The following is an 18,552-nucleotide window of genomic DNA, read 5'->3' on the forward strand; positions in this document are numbered from 1 at the left end:
GCACATAATAGGTGCTTAAAAATCATTGTTTCCTTCTTTCCAAACCCTTGATTTTACAGATGGGAAAGCTGAAGTTAGGAGGGTCTCTTCTTTCCCCTTTCTATCCACTTATAGCTCTAACCACATTCTACTGTTGTGCCGAAAAAAAGCGAGCGAGACCCGGATATAAATTTGGATGTGGATTTATTCAAGCGCACCACTGTTCAGAGTAATTACTCAAATCGAACAGCCCTGAGTTGGGGAAGAGAAAGAATATTTAAAGGGAAAGAACACAATTAGATTTCCATGGAGAAGGGAACACAAACAGTGGGGTCTGTGGATATGGGAGTACAAACAGTGGGGTCCCTGGAGATGGGAGTAAAAACAGTGGGGTGAGCTGGGGCAAGATGGAGAAACTGGAGGGGGGGAAGGGCATAACATTCCCCAATTTTTTTTCAAAGTGTGTCAATTCTTTGACACATTCTCAGGGGATCTGTTACAAGAATCAGGGGGACTGGGATTTGTAAATCAGTAATGGAGATCCCTAATCAATAGCAGTTTAGCAGAGTTTATACAGGACTTGACAAATTGCAGAAAACAAATAATGAGGCAGGGGCCCACAACAAGAGCTATAATGAACAGGACGTGGGGGCCAGCCAGGGTTGTCACCAGGGTAGTGAGCCAAGGGGATCTACAAAACAGGGATTGATACCAGTTCTCAGAGTTTTCCAGCTCCTTTTGTCTATTGGCAATATTTTGGCGTACCAACCTCAGGTTTTCCCACGCTACCCCAGAGTTGTTAGCATAGGAACAACAAGCCTCTCCCAGGACCACACATAGGCCACCCTGCTTAAGAAAAAGAAGGCCAAGGCCTCTGCGGTTCTGGAGGGCCACCACTGCCAATGAGTCCACTTGTTTTTCTAGGACTGAGATGTACTGCTCTATGTGGGAGAGGTCAGTGTTTACCTGTGCCTTATAGCTGAGATCCCCTTTGACTAGGGCTGCTGTTCCAGTGGCAGCGGAGCCCACAAGCCCCAGGTCCACTAAGATGGGGATGAGGAGTGGTATTGCTTGCCTTTGACAGTAACTTGGTTGCTCTTTGGGGGAAAAATACCTCCAGCCTTCCTCACCCAGGAGGAGGGAGACCCAGGGAATTATGGCCACCAAGATGCGCAGGGGGCCCTCTGGGTGTTGTTGGTGTCTGGGGAACACAATAGCAGAGACACACTGGATAAGGCCATCATGACATGCCCACCAGGCTCCTGGAGGGGCCAGGAAGTAGTCTGACCTGGAGGCCTGAATCTCCTGAGTTTGTTTGCAAATGGAGCCATACTGAGAACTGGATAAAGTGGTGTTAGATGATGTAAGGCAAAAGTCTGTTCCCTGCACATCCCCAAGGGTGAGCCATGGTTGGTTCCACTCACAGTTCTCCGTGTTGGAGGTATGGGTGATGGAGGCATTTAGTACCACCACTACATAGTAAGGAGGCTGGGGCTTAACACAGATTCAACAATTTTTTGCCCAGTATGTGGTTAGAGTTGTTGTGTCTTATGAACAGCTGATAAAAAGGCAAGCAAGGAAATCTGATAGGTGTGAGGTTCCTGAGTAATAGGTGTTGGGGCAGGGATGGCTAGGTTCTCTAATGGGGCAGGGATGGCCAGATCCCCTATTGGGCCAATGGGATGGGGACCTGTTAAAGACTTCTTGGTCACAGTCAGGATCACCATCTCTCCCACGTGTGGCAACCCCATGGTCACCCAAGGGATAATAATGAGTCCCAGTACCTGAAAGACCGAGCCTCTCCAGGAAGGGTCGAAAGGATTTAGCACAATAAGATCGAGTTTGGGGTGCCAGGGGTCGGACTTGATTGTATGGATACGGAGTAACGGATCCAAGGGTTGGTCCGAGCCCCTAATGCTGCCCAGTGGGACACACAGGGAGTCACTAAGGTCAGTTGAGGGGAGATTGTAGGCCGTGATACAAGGGCAGGCACATGTGGTTGGGCATCCTGAAGTCGAACAGAGCAGGTAGCCTGCATCTGCTGCTGGACCCTCAAAAAGGGTATTGAGGGGGAGATGTATGTCTTCCTGACTTTGGAAAGTCCAGGACTGTTTGTTCCCTGTAGTGATTACCCAAGTAGAGCTTAGCTTGGGGGCATGGGGATTGCGAGGGACCAGGGGTTAATAGGAGGATCAAGAAGTGGGGTAAGAACAGTCTTAGCTTTAGGGGGTCGTCGAGGGGCTCTGCCTTCCATTGGGCAGATGTAGCTGCTTTCACATGGCTGTAGTGGAGGAATGGAGTTAACCTTGATTGCAGATGGGGTGATCAGGATGACAATGTAAGGTTCTTTCCACTTAGGCTCGAGATCAAAGGCTGTGTGTTTTCGGACTAGGACAGAATCTCCAGGCTGGAAGCGGTGGAGGTGGTCAGAATTTGGAGTAGGTTGGGCTTCCCATACAGATTTATGAAGCTGAGACTGGGTATGTTGCAGACCCTGTAGGAACTTAATGAGGGAAGCATTAATAGGAGGGAGCTGCCCAAAAAGAATTTCAGAGGGGTCAAACCTAGTTTATTAGGGGTGCATCGGCTGCAGAGCAGGGCCAGGGGGAACAGAGTGACCCAATTCTCCTGGATTTCCAGGACAAGTTTAGATAGAAACTCTTTAAAGGTGTGGTTTGCTCATTCAACCTGACTGGAGCTCTGGGGCTGTGGGCACACCTTAAGATACTTTGGCAACAAAGCTAGGGCCATTATCTGAGCCAATGCTAAGGGGAAGGCCGAAACGGGAGATCAATTCATTCTAGAGTTTCTTTACAACCAGCGGGGGCTGTCTCTTTCTTCAACAAGGACCAAGAGACATTTAAAACCTGCTGCTGGTGGCTTGACTTCAGCAAAATCCATTTCCCAATGTTCCCCTGGTTGCGCTTCCCGCAGCCTTACCCCCAGTGGAGCTGTCTCTGCCTGCCCTGCGCTCACTTGGGCGCAGAACACGCATCTGGTAATTGTGCTGGTAAGGATGTTGTCTAAGTGGGGGATGTAATATCTGTCCCTGAGTAACTCCCCCCCCAGGGCTGTAATCTGTTGGAGTCTTCCCACCCAATCCCTCCTCGAGACTTCAGGAACAAAAGTTTGGCAGTCTTCCAAAGCTCATCACCCGGACTCCTTCTTCCCCACCTTTTTTTTTTTTTTTGGCCTCGAAGGAATCATCTGAGGGTGAATAAGAGGGAGGAAGGGTGGCAGAGGGGAGGGGGTCTGAAACAAGAAGAAGGGGGGTGGCTTCCGAGAGGAATGTCGCCTGGGCAGTGGCATCGGCTGGGCAGTTGCCAATTGCTTCAGGGGAGTCGCCGAGTTGATGGCCCGGGCAGTGGACAAGAGAAACTTGAGAGGGGAGCCAAACAGTTCAGGAGGGCAAGGATCTCCTCCCTGCCTCCGACTGTCCTACTGGAAGATGTGAGGGGGTCCTGTTCTTTGTAAATAGACAGAAAAATCATCGGAGTCAGGAAGGAGTGTGGCAGGGTTAAGGGCAGAAGACTTAGAAAGGGTAGGGCAGGGGCTGATCTGCCACGAAAAGATGAAAGGGTTTAGTGATGTCAGGGAGAGCAAATGCAGGGGCAGAGGATAGGGACCTTTTTAGGGAGTCAGAGGGGTTTTTGTTCCGCTAGGGTCCAGACTAGAGGGCCAGACCCAGCAGTAGAAGAGTAAAGGGATTTAGCAAGGTCAGCAAACCCAAAGATCCAGCAGTTCAGAGACCTGCTTCTTGGTAGTAGGAACAGGAATGTTTAGGATGGCCTGGATATGAGCTTAGGAGTGAGTGATTTCTGGCCTCAAGGCAGTACCCAAGGTAGAAAACAGAGATGCAACAGATCTGCACAGTAGCCGAGGGAATTTAAAACAGACAGGAGAGAGTGAGTAGCTTGAAAGCAACCGTCCTCAGTGGATGTAGCTAACAAGAGATCATTAACATACTGAATGAGGGAGCAAGAAGTGTTAGATTCCCGGAAGGGCAAGAAATTCTGGTGGAGGGCTTCATCAAAGAGGGTGGGGGAATTTTTGAAACCCTGAGGCAACCTTGTCCAGGTCAGCTGGCCAGAGAAGCCCGAAGAAGGGTCGACCCAGGTGAAAGCGAAAAGGGGCTGGCTTGCAGGAGCCAAAGGAATTGAGAAGAAAGTGTCCTTAAGTTCCAAGACAGTGTGCATAGTGTGGGTGGGTAGCAAGAGGCTGAGGAGGGTGTAAGGATGGCTTATTGACCTCCTGAAGATCTTGCACTGGCCGAGAGTCAGAAGTGACAGGCTATTCAACAGGAAGCAGAGGGGTGTTCTAGGGGGACCAGCACGGGACAAGGATGCCAGCCTCCTTGAGGCGGAAAATATGGAGAGCTACTGAGGAAAGAGAACGAATCTGTCTGGAGGCTAGAAAAGAAGTTCTGGGTCTTGGGAGAGGGTCACTGGAGGAGAAAAAAGCTGAGAGCTATGCTCCTGTGGGCTTCAGAAGGCATGGGATACTGAAGAATAGAAACCGGAGAGGCCGTGGCTAGAAGCCAGGAGGGTTAGATTTGGCCAAAACCCTAGGGACCAGGGAAAAAAGGCTGTCCAGGTGGGGGCTGGAAGAAGCTGACTCAGTTGGCTCATGAAGAAGGAACTCAGTACAAGAAGGGAGGGGAGAGCACCAGGAGGGGAGGTCGGGGCTAGGTCCAGGGAGGCTGATTCACCACGGTCTTTGGGTATCACAGCTTGATAATAATAGCAGTTTCTGACAAATACCTTTTCTTTTTGAAGCTTTTTTTTTTAACCTGGACCTGACAATAAAATTTTAATTTTAAAAGAATATCCTAAAAGCCAATTATTAAAAATCAGTCCTACTAACTTTAAAAGCCAGATTCAGAGGTCAGCTAGTTTCTGACTCCACTGTTCTCTCTTTTTCAGTAAAACTTCCACTTCCAGGCTTTTCCCAACTTATTGTACAAATAGGGATCCCAGTACTGCTGCTACAAAACCTGGAAGTTTATAGCTTCTTAAATTAAACTTCTTCAAAAGACATGGTCATATGAAATGACTTAACAGTTTCCTAATCCCTTCATTATTTTAACAGTACCATTTTCAATCTAACAACATTTAGAGAAATTGTTTCTCTAACAACACAAATGAACTTAGCAGCTGTTACCAAGCAACATGAACTTCAGTTGTTACCAGGCAATATAACAAACTTTTAGAAATACAACAATACCAAGAACAGATGTCATGTATTTAAATGTTTCAAAATAATAGTTAAATAATTACCAAACTGGCTGGATGTATTTCCGCCTTCATCTTATCACCATTTACATAAACTTCACATCTGAGATAATTCACATATGAAGCAATTCTATTTAACTTGAACGTTTGTTTTTGTCAATCAATATACTAAATACTTTTACAATTAAGAATACTATTACAATTTGGAATCACCTGTTATAACCAGGTCAGTTTAAAGTGACATACTGGACCAATATTCATGTTAAATTTAATAGAACCTACTCACAAATCTAGTCCAAAGGGTGGATGGGCATAGTCCCTTCCATCTCTCTATAACTTCATCTATTGGGTTTTTAACTCAGGCTATCAAGCCTTTTACTCTAAGCTGCTTGCTCAAGATTTTTAATTTACTAATCTTCCATTTTTATCACAGTCTCTTTTTTCCTTTTCCCATAAACTTTAATGACAAGCAGTAAAATGAACTCTAATTTGTCTGAAGCATTAAATTAGGAATGACACATCTTCACTTTTCACTTTTCACTTCTTTTCTGGTTGGGTCCCATTACACAAAAACTTTTTCTCCTTTATGTAGGCAGAAAAGGGTTAAAATACTTCTCTAGCTGTTTTCCTTTTGATCTTTAAGGAAAAGTTAACCCTTCCTTATCTTGAAACTTTTTTAGTACAGAGGAGTTCAAAGGAACTTTTCCCATGTACCTTTAAGTTTTTCTCCTGAGCCCTGACAACTCAGTTACCTTTAAGTCTTTCTGCTCAGATAACTCTGCCTTTTGAGCGGAAGTTATGCCAGAGCACTGAGAACTCAGTCTTAACACTTCTCAGGCTTTCTTTTTTCGCATACCCTGTTTTCTCCCATCTTCAACATAAATTAATCTCCCCCCACAACTTGACTTTAACTTGTGGGTATTTCTCCTTATGGTGTTAAACTTTAGCCAGACTATGGACACATAGCCTGCTCTGCTCCCTCCTCGGTAATGCCAGTGTGATAGGGAGAGGCAAGGGGGGAGTTTACTGCCTGCTGCTGCAGCAGCTGACAGGCTACTCTCACTCATTCACGGACACACACACACACAGGCACAAACAGACAGACAAAAACACACAAACACAAAACAGAGAGACACCCCGGGACAGATACCAGAAACCAGAACAGGCAGAGGCTAGAACATCTCTAGTATGCCCAGGAGATCAGTGCTTCTTCAGAAGGCTTGGCCTATCAGACTAATTAGGTCTGTCTCCCAGCCTTACTTACCACTTAAGCTGTGTCTGGCCCTGAATCTCCACCAGAACCAGAAGGGAATTCCCACCAGAAAACAGAAAACAGAAACCTGACTCAACTTATCCTCTGGGGCTCTGGAACATCTCAGAGATGGATTGTCCTAGAGGTTTGGATTCACAAAAGTCCTAATAGAGGGCAGGTCGGTGTCAGGGGGTGGATGAGTTCTCCTCCCTCTTGAGCTCCTGGGGCTCTGAAACGTCTGGCCTAAAAGCCAATTATTAATGTTTCAGAGGCCGGCTCTTCCTAGAGATCGGGAGGAGGAGACACCCACTACCCGAGGACAAGACCCTACCTGGCCCAGGTCTCGGGGGGTGCCACAGACCACCCCCAATCTCACTGGGGCCTGCAGAAATGTTGTGCTGAAAAAAAGCGAGCAAGACCCAGACATAAATTTGGATGTGGATTTATTCAAGCGCACCACTGTTCAGAGTAATTACTCAAATCGAACAGCCCCGAGTTGGGGAAGAGAAAGTGTATTTAAAGGGAAAGAACACAATTAGATGTCCGTGGAGATGGGGACACAAACAGTGGGACAAGCTGAGGCAGGATTATTTCTGTGGAGAAGGGAACACAAACAGTGGGGTCCATGGAGATGGGAGTACAAACAGTGGGGTGAGCTGGGGCAAGATGGAGAAACTGGAGGAGGAGCGGGGCATAACACTACCTTGGAGGGAATTTGGTTAGAATGAGTTCATTTAAAGGCATCCAGTCCCTAATAGAGCCACTGAAACAGATTCCCACTTCCCTGGGGAAGATTCTCGTAGCCATGTTGTCTGTATACTTGGAGCCTCATTGGTAGCTCCAAGTCTGCCATAGGAGACTGGCTGAATGACAGTCTCAGGATAGAAAGAGACCTGAGAAGACACCTGGACTCACTTCTACCTGGATAAGAACTATCCTCTACAACATACTCTAGAAGTAGGGGCAGAGGCTAGTGTGGAATGATCACTGTGGAGATCTTGCCTCATACCCTTTAAGAATTTGAATCACATTGGTTTGATGAGGGTAGAAGCAACCTTGGTTGTAACACTTAAAAGATCATAATGAGAAGAAGGGATTAGACTTGGGCTGTTTGGTTCCCAAAGGCAGGACCAACAAGATTGGGGGGATGTTGCAAAGAGGCAAAATTGGGCTTGATGACAGGAAAGGGTGCTAAGGATTAGCACTGTTCAAATGTAGAATGGGCAGCCTGGTGAGGTGCTGGGTTCTGCCTGATGGGAGCCAGTCAAACCTCCATTTTAAGGAGCAGGCCCTAGCCAACCACGTCTTCATTCCTCTCCATACCACACACCTTACTCTCCCAGTACTTTCTGAATGGTACCGTCCTCTCTCCCCCCATCCTTTATGTGTTGTTTCCCTCCATCAGAATATAAGCTCCCAGAGGGCATGGGCTGTCTTTCTGAGGGTATGTATATTCCTAGAGTTTAGCATTGTGTGTTCAAATTCTGCCTCAAACACTCATTAGCTGTGTGACCCTGGGCAAGACATTTAACCTCTTGCTGCCTCACTTTCTTTTCTGAAACATGGGCACCATACTAGTACCTAACTCCCACGGTAGTTGTGATGATCAAATAAGATAGCATCTAGAAATTGCTTCGCAAACCCTAAGGTGCTATATAATTTCCACCTGTTATTTTTATTATTAGACAATGCAGTCTCCTCTTTGTCCATCCCATGAAGTGATAGGGACTAGAATTCACACTTCTCCATTGAGAAAGGATTAGGATACGGAGCCAAAAAGAGGAGGTCCCTTAGTTTAGCCCAGGAGAACTCTTGAGAGGAGTAGTCAAGAAACTGCCTAGGGACTATGGCTTTTGGAATGTTAAGCTCCAAAGTGAATTTTTGCCTCTTAAGATCTTTTCATTTTTCAAGATTCCTACCGATGTTACCTCAAGTCGTTTTGGATTAGAGACACCCATTAGAGGACATGAAGGAACTATGTTTGGACATCTCTCTCTCCCCTCTGTCTCTGTATCTGTGTGTGTGTCTCTTTCTCTGTCTCCCTCTCCTCTCCTCACCTCTTCCTATCTCTGTCTCTATCTGTCTGTCTCTCTCTGTCTCTGTCTCTCTGTCTTTGTCTCTGTGTTTCTGTCTCTCTCTGTCTCACTGTGTGTCTGTCTGTCTCTCATTTTATCTCTCTTTCCCCCTCTTCCCTCTCTCTGTCTCTTCCTCTCTCTGACTCCCCTTCCCCTCCCCTTCCTTCCTCTTCTCTTTTCTTCTTTCTCTGTCTTTCTCCTCTCTCTCTCTTTCTGTGTCTCTTTCTGTGACTCCCTCTCCCTTCCACTGACTTCTTTTTCTTTTCTCTTCTGTCTTCTTTTCTTTTATTTCTCTCTCTGTCTCCTCTCTCTCCCTGTCTCTGTGTCTCTTTCTCACTGTGACTCCCTCTCTCCTTCCCTCCCTTTTTTCTCTTCTCTTCTCTTCTCTTCTCTTCTCTTCTCTCCTCTCTCTCCCCATCCTCCTCCCTCTCAACCTCCTTCTCTCCCTCTCCCTCTCCCTCCTTCGATCCCTCCCTCCCTCCCTCTCCTTCTCCTCCCCATCTCTCTCAGAAAAGGTTTTGTTCTTAGATAAATGTTAAACAAAATAAAATTGTTTCTGTCAGACTTGAGCCTAAAATGGAGAGTCAAATATTAATATTTTTCTTCAAGCTAAAGGAATGTATATATGGAAAACAGAAATGGGATGGCCATGCTGCAAGAACCAGGGGCAAATGACTAATATAGAATCTATGTGATTGTACATATATAACCCAAACCAGATTGCTTATCATTTCGGGGAGGGGAGAGGGGAAGGAGAGAAAGAATTTGGAACTCAAAACTTCAAATAAATGTGTAGACATTGATTTAACATGTAATTGGGGAAAATATTATATGTACTTATACATGCACATATGTATATATAATGGATGTGTATATATAATGTATATGTATATATAAAGTATATATATGTGTGTATACATATACATACATACATATACATATGTGTGTTTGCATGTATATGTGAAGCAGAGATGACCAATGGACTGACCATCAGTTCTTATACAATGGCAGGAAGTCCAAAGGAAATCCCTCAGCTGAGAAATCAAAGGATTCACATGCAGAGGACAGTTAATATTGTTCCAGTTATCAGTGGGATCAAGACTGAGAAGGGAGAAAAAGGAAGGTGATGAACTAGGAAAACAGGGTGATATGGCATGAATGGAGGTCACCAGAAGAAGGGTTTTAAGAGAAGTGAGGTGGAGTGGGAGAGGGGTGATGGGAGGATAAGAGGTTATGTTCTAGAACAGTGAATTTCAAAGTTCTAGGTCATGGAGGTTGAACATGGGTGATGTCAAGATCAATAAAAGCTTAAATTTATAGAGTACTTTAGGGTTTGCAAAGTATATAACACATATTATATCATTTGTTGCTCACAATACCCCTGGAAGGTAGGCACTAATATTATCCTAATTTTACAGATGAGGAAACTGAGGCAGACAGAGGTTAAGTGCCTTGCCCAGAATCACATAGCTTGTAGGTATTTGAGGCCAGATTTGAACTCAGGTCTTCTTGACTCCAGGTCTAGTGTTCTATCCACTGAAAATTTGATCAGCTGAGAGGCTTGAGTTCTTGTAGCAACAGCAACATGTATGTAAAAGCCTTCCAGTATAAGAACAGGGATTGGGATAGAGAGGAAGTCTGTGAGTCAGGTATTGGTCTGTTTGAGAAAGGAGGAAGAGTAATATAGGCACCAGAAGATAGACAGCCACCACTGGCACCTGGATGGGGGGATTTCCCTGGAGAGATTTTGTTTGTGTGGTTTGTGCTACCTTCTTGAAAAGGACCATGACATCAGGGAGATGATGACATGACTTGCAATTGACTTTGATCTGAGTGAGGGAGGGCTGTGCAGGGCCACCAGCCTCACTCTCTCCTACAGAGCCATTTGGGTACAGTGGCCAGATTTTGATCAGGACAACTGGAGATGACCCAGGATGTAGTGGGAGACCTTGACCCTTTTAAGCTAAGATCTTTCCAGATTCTCACTTTGAGTGAGGCAACACCCATTCAGTGAAGAGGCCTCTTTAAGAAATGAGTCAAGGGATGGCCCCTTTAGCAAAAAATAAAAGAAAAGAAAAGAAAAAAGTCAAGCTGGGAGGGGAAGACCTTCAGGGTGGCTGGCCGAAAGAGAAACAGTTACTATTTAAATTCACTCAGAGCCAGGAGGGTCCAAAAAATAACCATTAAGTAGTACTTGGACAGGGACCTATTGTTGTCCAATCCCTGAGATCCAGAGTGAATTGGTTATAAGACTTTCTGACATCAAAATCTACCTTCATTTTGGTAGAATACTTAGACCTAGCTTGCCAGGTCCAGTTGGGCAACTCCTTTCCTCTCCTCTCCTCTCCTCCCCTCTCTTCTCTTCTCCTCTCCTCTTCTCTTCTCCTTTCCTTTCCTCTCCTCTCCTCTCTCCTCACATAATTAACTAGCTATGTGACCTTGGGCAAGTCATTTAACCTCTGCCTACCACAGAGTTCTCAACAATAAAATAGGGATAATAATTGCTCTACCTCCCAGGACTGATATGAGGGTCTAATGAGATAATGTATGCAAAGCACTTTGCAAATCTTAAAGGGCTATGTAAATGTTAGCCAACATTATCATAATTATTTTTATGATAATAATCTTCTTAGTTCAAAATAGACATGATATGGAGTAAGGTGCTTAGGGTGCCCCATACAGTCCTGGGGACACTGCCTATTCCGAGGGAATTTAGGCTTCTGTGAGAGCAAGAATACAGGATTCTAAGAGGTTCCAGGAGCCAGCTCGGTGGCACAGAGGATAGAGTGCCAGGACTGCAGTCAGGAAGACTCATCTTCCTGAATTCAAAACTGGCCTCAGACACTTCCTAGCTGTGTGATCCTGCATTTAACCACGTTGGCATCAGTTTCCTCATTTCTAAAATGAACTAGAGAAAGAAATAGCAAAGTACTCTAGTATCTTTGCCAAGAAAACTCCAAATGGGGTCATGGAGGGTCAGACACAACTTAAAAACCACCAAAGAACGTCAAGGGGGGAAAGGTCATAGAAGTCTCCAGAAACTGGGAGGGAGAGGTTAGTTTGTGTAATTTGAATTTTGACCCTTGACATTTCAGTTAAAGTGGTGGAGGCAGCTCAAACTGGCTCTTGTGAACACACTTTCAGATTTGCACCTGAGAAATCAGAAAATCCTACAATTCAGGGCTTATTACACCTTTTTGCTGATTGTCTAAACCTAAGTAAGTGTTGGAAAAAATGTTAGTAATAGATTTTAAATTTTAGAGTTGTCAAGAATATAGTTGTTTGTTTTTGTTTTCCAGAGAGCTTGTTATCACGCATTTACCAGCATATACCTGATGGCAGGATGAATATTCAGACCAATCTTTAGCCTTTAAGGATTCAATTGAATTTTTATTTTTTCAAATAGCCCTAAGACAACTTCTGAGGAGAAACTCCTCTAAGTAGCTCTTAGCTCCAGTTCCCCTGGAGTGCCCTTTGATCAAGTTCTTTTAGTATTAAAGGCCGGGCCTGGTATTTCATTAGGCATAACCAGAAAGCTGAACAGAGAGAAAGATGTGGAAGACTTCCCTGCTGCCCAAGGTCCTGACTTTGGGGGTCCTGTGCCTCCTGATTCAAGCCCCAGGTGAGCAGCTCAGCCAGGCTGACCCAGAGTAGGGGATGATTTCTGGGAGGACATGGGAGGAGTCCTTTGATTTTCCCCTTGGAGATATGGGGCTTGTGCATTGTTTTTTCTCTTGTTGCCCTCTCTGACTGATTGGTTGGGTGGGCTGGGGGTGAAGGATTATTGCTAATTTGATTTCAGGGGTTAAAACTGGGTTTCCTGCTGAGAAATTGGTGCCCTCTATCTGTATTATAGATAGAAACTCTTCTATTAGCCACTGGTGTAGGAGGAGGAAGAGAGGAAAAGCTGAGTCATTCTCAAGGAAGTAGATGAGAGTGAGAATGTGAGGAGGATCATTTTACAGACTGGAAATAGGACGTCAGTGTTTGCATGAGAAAATGTGGCATGGCTTATTTTTTTTATTTTCTTTTTCTTTCTTCCTTTCTTTTTTCTTTCTTCCTTCCTTCCTTCCTTTCCTTCCTTCTTTCTTCCTTTATTTCCTTATTTCCTTCTTTCTTTCTTTCAGAAATTAGTATTTTTTTCAATGACATATAAAGATAGTTTTCAACATTCATTTTTGTGAGATTTTGAGTTTCAAATTTTTTCTCACCCCTACCCTTTTCACCCATCTCTTCTTCCCAAGATGGTAAGCAATCTGATATGGGTTATATATGTGCAATCATGTAAACATATTTCTACATTAGCCATGTTGTGAAAGAAGAAACAGAACAAAAGGTATAGGACACACACACACACACACACAGTGAAAATAGTATGCTCTGATCTGCATGCAGACTTCATAGTTCTTTCTCTGGATGAGTCTTTAGGAATTACTTTGGATCATTGTATCACTGAGTAGAACTGTCAATTATAGTTAATCATTGCACAATGTTGCTGTTACTGTGCCCAATGTTCTCCTGGTTCTGTTCATTTAACTCAGCATAATTTCTAGCACAATAGTGTTTCATCACATTCATATACCACAACTTGTTCAGCCATTCCCCAATTGATGGGTATCCCCTTAATTTCCAATTATTTGCCACCACAAAAAGAGCTGCTATAAAAATCTTTGTATGTGTCAGTCCTTTTCCCTTTTTATGATGTCTTCGGGATACAGACCTAGTAGTGGTATTGCTGGATCTCAGGGTGTGCACAGTTTGATTGCGCTTTGGGCAAAGTGACAAATTGTTCTCCAGAATGGTTGGATCAGTTCACAACTCCAACAATAGTGTATTAGTGTCCCAATTATCCCACATCTCCAACATTTCTCTTTTCCTTTTCTATCATATTAGCCAATCTTATAGGTGTGAGATGGTACCTCAGAGTTGTTTTAATTGGCATTTGTCTAATCAATTGTAATTTAGAACATTTTTTCCAATGACTATAGAATGCTTTCATTTATTCATCTGAAAACAGCCTGTTCATATCCTTTCACATTTTATCAATTGGGGAATGAGTTGTATTCATATAAATTTGTTGCAATTCTCTATATATTTGAGAAATGAGGGCTTTATCAGAAGCACTTGCTCTAAAAATTGTTTCCCTTCCTTCTACTTTCCTTATAATTTTAACTGTGTTGGGTTTGTTTGTGCAAAACATTTTTAATTTGATGTAATCCAAATGATCCATTTTGCACTTCATAATGTTCTCTAGCTCTTGTTTGGTCATAAATTGTTCCCTTCTCCATAGATCTGACAGGTAAATCATTCCTTGCTCTCCTAATTTGCATATGGTATCACCCTTTATGTCTAAATCATGAATTCATTTTGACCTTATCTTAGTACATGGTGTGAGATGTTAAGTATGACTAGTTTCTGCCATACTATTTTCCAGTTTTCCCAGCAGTTTTTGTCAAATACTGAGTTCTTATCCCAGAGAGTCGAGGCTTTGGGTTATCTATTTATTTTCATCCTCCCAAACCACCATTTTTATAGAAGAGAAACTGAAGTCTACCTGATGCATATTAAAGTCACTCTCATGCATTCTATACTGGGCTACACTTTGATCTCCTTTGGGGTTCAAAAGGGGAATGCTAATCTTTCAGAGGCACACCTGTCCCTTCTACTTCTGATCCAGGCAGAGTTTGGCCATGTGCCCTGACAGTTGAGCAGTCTGTAGCTCTTGGACTCAAGGATGACAAGCTGGGAGAAATCTTAAAGACCATTGAATTCAATGCCCTTTTCCCATTTAATCAAAGAAGAGAAACAGGCTTAGGTAAGGGAAAGAAATTGTAACAAGTTCATTGAGGGAGTAAATGGGAAAGCTGTGATTTGAACCCCTGTCCTCTGACCCCAAATCTGGTACTCCATGCACCCAGTTTTATCACCTACTACTCTATTCACATTTGTTGTGTTGTTGGCCTATCATTTCAGTCATGTCTTACTCATAGTGACCCCATTTGGAGTTTTCTTGTTAAAGATACTGGAGTTTGTTTGCCATTTCCTTCTCCAGTTCATTTGACAGATGAGGAAACCAGTGGGAAACAGGTGAAGTGACTTGCCCAGGGTCACACAACTAGTAAGTGTCTGAGGCTGGATTGGAAATCAGGAAGACAAGTCTTCCTGACACATACTCTAGCCCACTGTAACCACTTTCCATCTGCTTTCCTTCTCCTCCCATCTTCCATCTCCCTTCTTTGTCTGCTGTCCTTCCCAGGCCTGTAAAGTACTTCCCCCAGTCTAGCGCTGTTGAAGACTCATTAAAATCCCAGCCTGGGCCCTGTCACTTGATGCAGAACTTTTGCTGAACCTCCTGATATCTTTTCCTAGCTCTTTGCCAGGATCTCTCCTTTATAGTTCTCAATTACATTCCTAGTTATTGGTGCACAGGTCGTTGTCCTCTAAGAGACTATAAATTCATGCCACTTTATCTTCAGTTCAGAGCTGAGGGCACCGCCCATGGTAGGTGCTTGCTAAGCCTTTGTTTAGTTGGATGACACTGATAAACCATACGGCACCGATTTTTAGCTCTGTGGTTTCCTAAGCTGGGCTGGGGTGGATTGTTGGGGAGCCATTGCTTTGATCTTGTGACGCTGGATCGCTAAAGCTGGACAGCTCCTGAGACAGTGCCAGAGCTCTTTAAAAGTGCAAATGGCCCTTCTCTGGACTAAGTTCCCCATTGCTAGAGATCTCTAAGGGAAATAAATAGAATCATGGCATAAACAGAATGCATTCCCATCTAAAGAAAAAATGTTGGGAGGGGACAAAGGTAGATGGGGCATTTGAATATCAGTTCAGTCCTCTGGTCCTGAAGTTTTCTCTCCCCTTTGTTTATAGGGCATCATGCAGATGACTTCATCAGGACCACTGAGTCTGGACAGATCCAAGGGACTCAAATCCGTATCAAGGGGACTGATAAAGCTGTCAATGTTTTCCTGGGAATCCCCTTTGCCAAACCCCCTGTGGGGGCCCTAAGGTTTTCTCCTCCACAACCACCAGATTCATGGAGCAATGTGAGAGATGCCACTGCTCTTCCACCCATGTAAGCACCTTCTTCTATCCCTTTCTTACCAGATAAGCAAAGCACACCATCATGCCTTACCCAAATTTTGGCTCCAAGTGCTCTGCACACAGTAGACATTTGTTAAGTATTTGTTGAAGGAATGAATGTTCTGAATCTCCCCATGGGCTGTGAGGCCTCAAATGACTGCTTGAGGATAATGGTTCACATTTATTTGGATTTTAGAGAATAACAGACTTCATAAAAATACTGTGAGGTATTTGGTACACATATTGGTACAGATAGGAAAACAAACATGAACAAAGATTAGAGGCAACTAGGTGGCTCAGAGGATAGAATACTGGGCCTGGAGTCAGAGTCCTGAGTTCAAATCTGGCCTCAGACACTTCCTTCCTGTGTGACTCTAGGCAAATCACTTCACCTTGTTTGCCTGAGTGTCCTCATCTGTAAAATGAGCTAGAGAAGGAAATGACAAACTTCTCCAGTATCTTTGCCACAAAAACCCCATAAAGTGTCATAATGAGTCAGATGCAACTGAACAACTACAGAGATTAAGTGACTCACCCAAGGTCACAAAGACAGTAAATAATAAAGCCAGAATTTACAGACTCATAGGCTCGGAAAGCTGGAGGTCATTGAATCTGACTCCTCCCCTCTATTTTTCAAGTAGTTTGATGCCTTTTGCTTTGGAGACCACTCATATTACCCCTTTCCATGCCCCTGCCTGCCTCCTACCCTCTACCATAATGCTCCTCTGGAATAAAGACAATCCCCCTGACACAGTGGCGCCCAGTGCTGTTCTTGGTAAAATGCTCCCAGTCACGGTCTGTATTGGTCTGGCTCAAACTTCATTGATCTGCAGCAGGTTTTCTGACTTTCTCACATCCACCCTCTTACACAGCAACCACATTCCATGACATTCATACACTGTGATGTGTTCATCTTTTCACCTGTTGGCAATATCTATTTGGTTTCCAGGATTTTTTTAATTTAAAAAAGACTTTGTTTTCAACCTAAAAATCACCAACAACCCAGACATTTCAATAACTAAGAAAAAAGAAAAAACACGGTATAAGAAGTGGTGAAATGTTGGTAAGACACTGCAGCTCTGCTGCTCAGTATCTTCACCTGTAAAATAGGGATAATAAAACACCTGCCTCTCAAGGGCATTGTGAGGGTCAAATGAGGTCATGTTTGTAAAGTGCTTTGCAAACCTCAAAGGACTTAGTTATTATTATTATTAATTTTCCCCACACACAGGATTCTATTCAGATTGGCCATCTCTTGTGTTTTCCAGGTGTTTGCAGGATGTTGCTACCCTAGAAAAAATGACAAGGGCTGTGAAAGTTAACATTCCTATTACTGCCAGTTCTGAAGACTGTTTGTACCTCGATATCTATGTTCCTGTGCACACAAAGGAGGGAGCCGGATTGCCGGTAAGCAAGATTTCTGGAACTTCCACAGCAGGGGATAAGAATCCCAGGGCATCAGAACTGGGTGGGACCTTAGAGGTCACCTCTTCCCACCAGCATGGCAATAGTCATCCTCTCTAAATATCTTTGACAAGTCATCTAGCCTTTCATGACGTTTTCAGGGTCAGAGAGCTCACTATTTCTCAAGGCAATCCACTCTACTCTGGGGCAACAACTCACACTGTTTCCATCTATAAGGCTGAAATCAGCCTCATTACTTCAAGGCATCTAGGTGGCACAGTGGATAGAATGCCAGGCCTGGAGTCAGGAAGGTTCATTTTTCTGAGTTCAAATCTGGCCTCAGACACTTATTAGCAGTGTGATCCTCAACAAATCACTTCATCCTGTTTGCTTTGGTTTCTTTATCTGTAAAATAAGATGGGGAAGGAAATGGCAAACCACTCCACTACCTCTGCCAAGAAAACCCCAAATGGGTCATGGGAGGTGGACATGATTGAAAATGACTGAAATAACTTGAGGAAGTGGGTTTCATGACCTAGAGGGATATCAATTTCTGCCAAAGTTTAGTATTGCTAAAGGAACAGTGCAAAGGATTGATAAAGTGAGACCTTCCAAATACTTCTTGATCCTGTCCAGAGCTATCATTCATCGCTGCAAGGAACTTCACTGTGTGGAAACTCTCTCTGTTGATGAAGCCAGGCACCTCTTTTGCTACTTAGAGTCTTGGCTTGTCTGGTGAACTGAGATGCTAAGTACATTTTTTGTGGCAGATATCTCCTATGTGTCCAAGGCAGGATTTGAACCCCATCCTTCTCACTCCAAGGCCACCCCTCTAACATCTATAACAGGCTTCATTTCTTAACATAAACTATAGTGAACCAAAGTGCTCAAATGTCATCTGCCCAAGAAGCCTTCTCTGAACCTCAGGAAACCAATATTCAACTCAACTACCATTTCTACAAATCTGGAGCCCTTCTCCTTAGTGCTGGGGGTACAGAGAGGTGTGTTTTCTCTCTCCTCTGTGCTACATTAACATTATTTTGAATCTCCCTTGTGGTACTTATCATATACATTATGGCCCTTCATACAGACTATGTTGCTGTTGTTCAGTCTTCATTCAGTTGTGTCTGTCTCTTCATGACCCCATTTGGGGTTTTCTTGGCAAAGATACTGGAGTGGTTTGTCACTTCTTTTTTCCAGCTCATTTGACAGATGAGAAAACTGAGGCAACCAAGGTTAAGTGAAATGCCCAGGGTGACCCCACTTTTAAGTGTCTGATGCCAGATTTCAACTTATCAAAATGAATCTTCTGACTCCAGACCCAGCACTCTACCCACTGTGCCACCTAGCTGCCCCAATACAGACTATATCAGCCTGCATTTCAGTTTTTGGATCCATATCCTACCCTTGGCTTCTGGTTAACTGAAAGTTCTTTGAGGGCAGGTTCCTAGTCTTATTGAAGATATGCATCACAGACCATGGCACATAGTAGGTGCTCAGTGAATGTATTGAATGAATGAAT

At 43.9% G+C, this 18,552-nt stretch overlaps 1 protein-coding gene across 3 annotated transcripts in view; it reads left to right on the plus strand.

Annotated features, from left to right (window-relative positions):
• The first annotated feature begins 11,645 nt into the window (after positions 1-11,645).
• The window catches only part of LOC118840822 (cocaine esterase-like), a 30,127-nt gene continuing 23,220 nt past the window's right edge, over positions 11,646-18,552 (plus strand). The window contains exons 1-4 of one of the 3 annotated variants that reach the window (XM_036748175.1): positions 11,646-11,755; positions 12,060-12,159; positions 15,414-15,618; positions 16,895-17,033. In XM_036748175.1, coding sequence (XP_036604070.1) covers positions 12,090-12,159; positions 15,414-15,618; positions 16,895-17,033 — 414 coding nt within the window. In that variant the 5' untranslated portion in view covers positions 11,646-11,755; positions 12,060-12,089. The other 2 variants (XM_036748174.1, XM_036748173.1) reach the window with 2 other exon arrangements.

Source organism: Trichosurus vulpecula, chromosome 3 (genome assembly GCF_011100635.1).
Source record: "Trichosurus vulpecula isolate mTriVul1 chromosome 3, mTriVul1.pri, whole genome shotgun sequence".
Lineage (NCBI taxonomy): Eukaryota > Metazoa > Chordata > Mammalia > Diprotodontia > Phalangeridae > Trichosurus > Trichosurus vulpecula.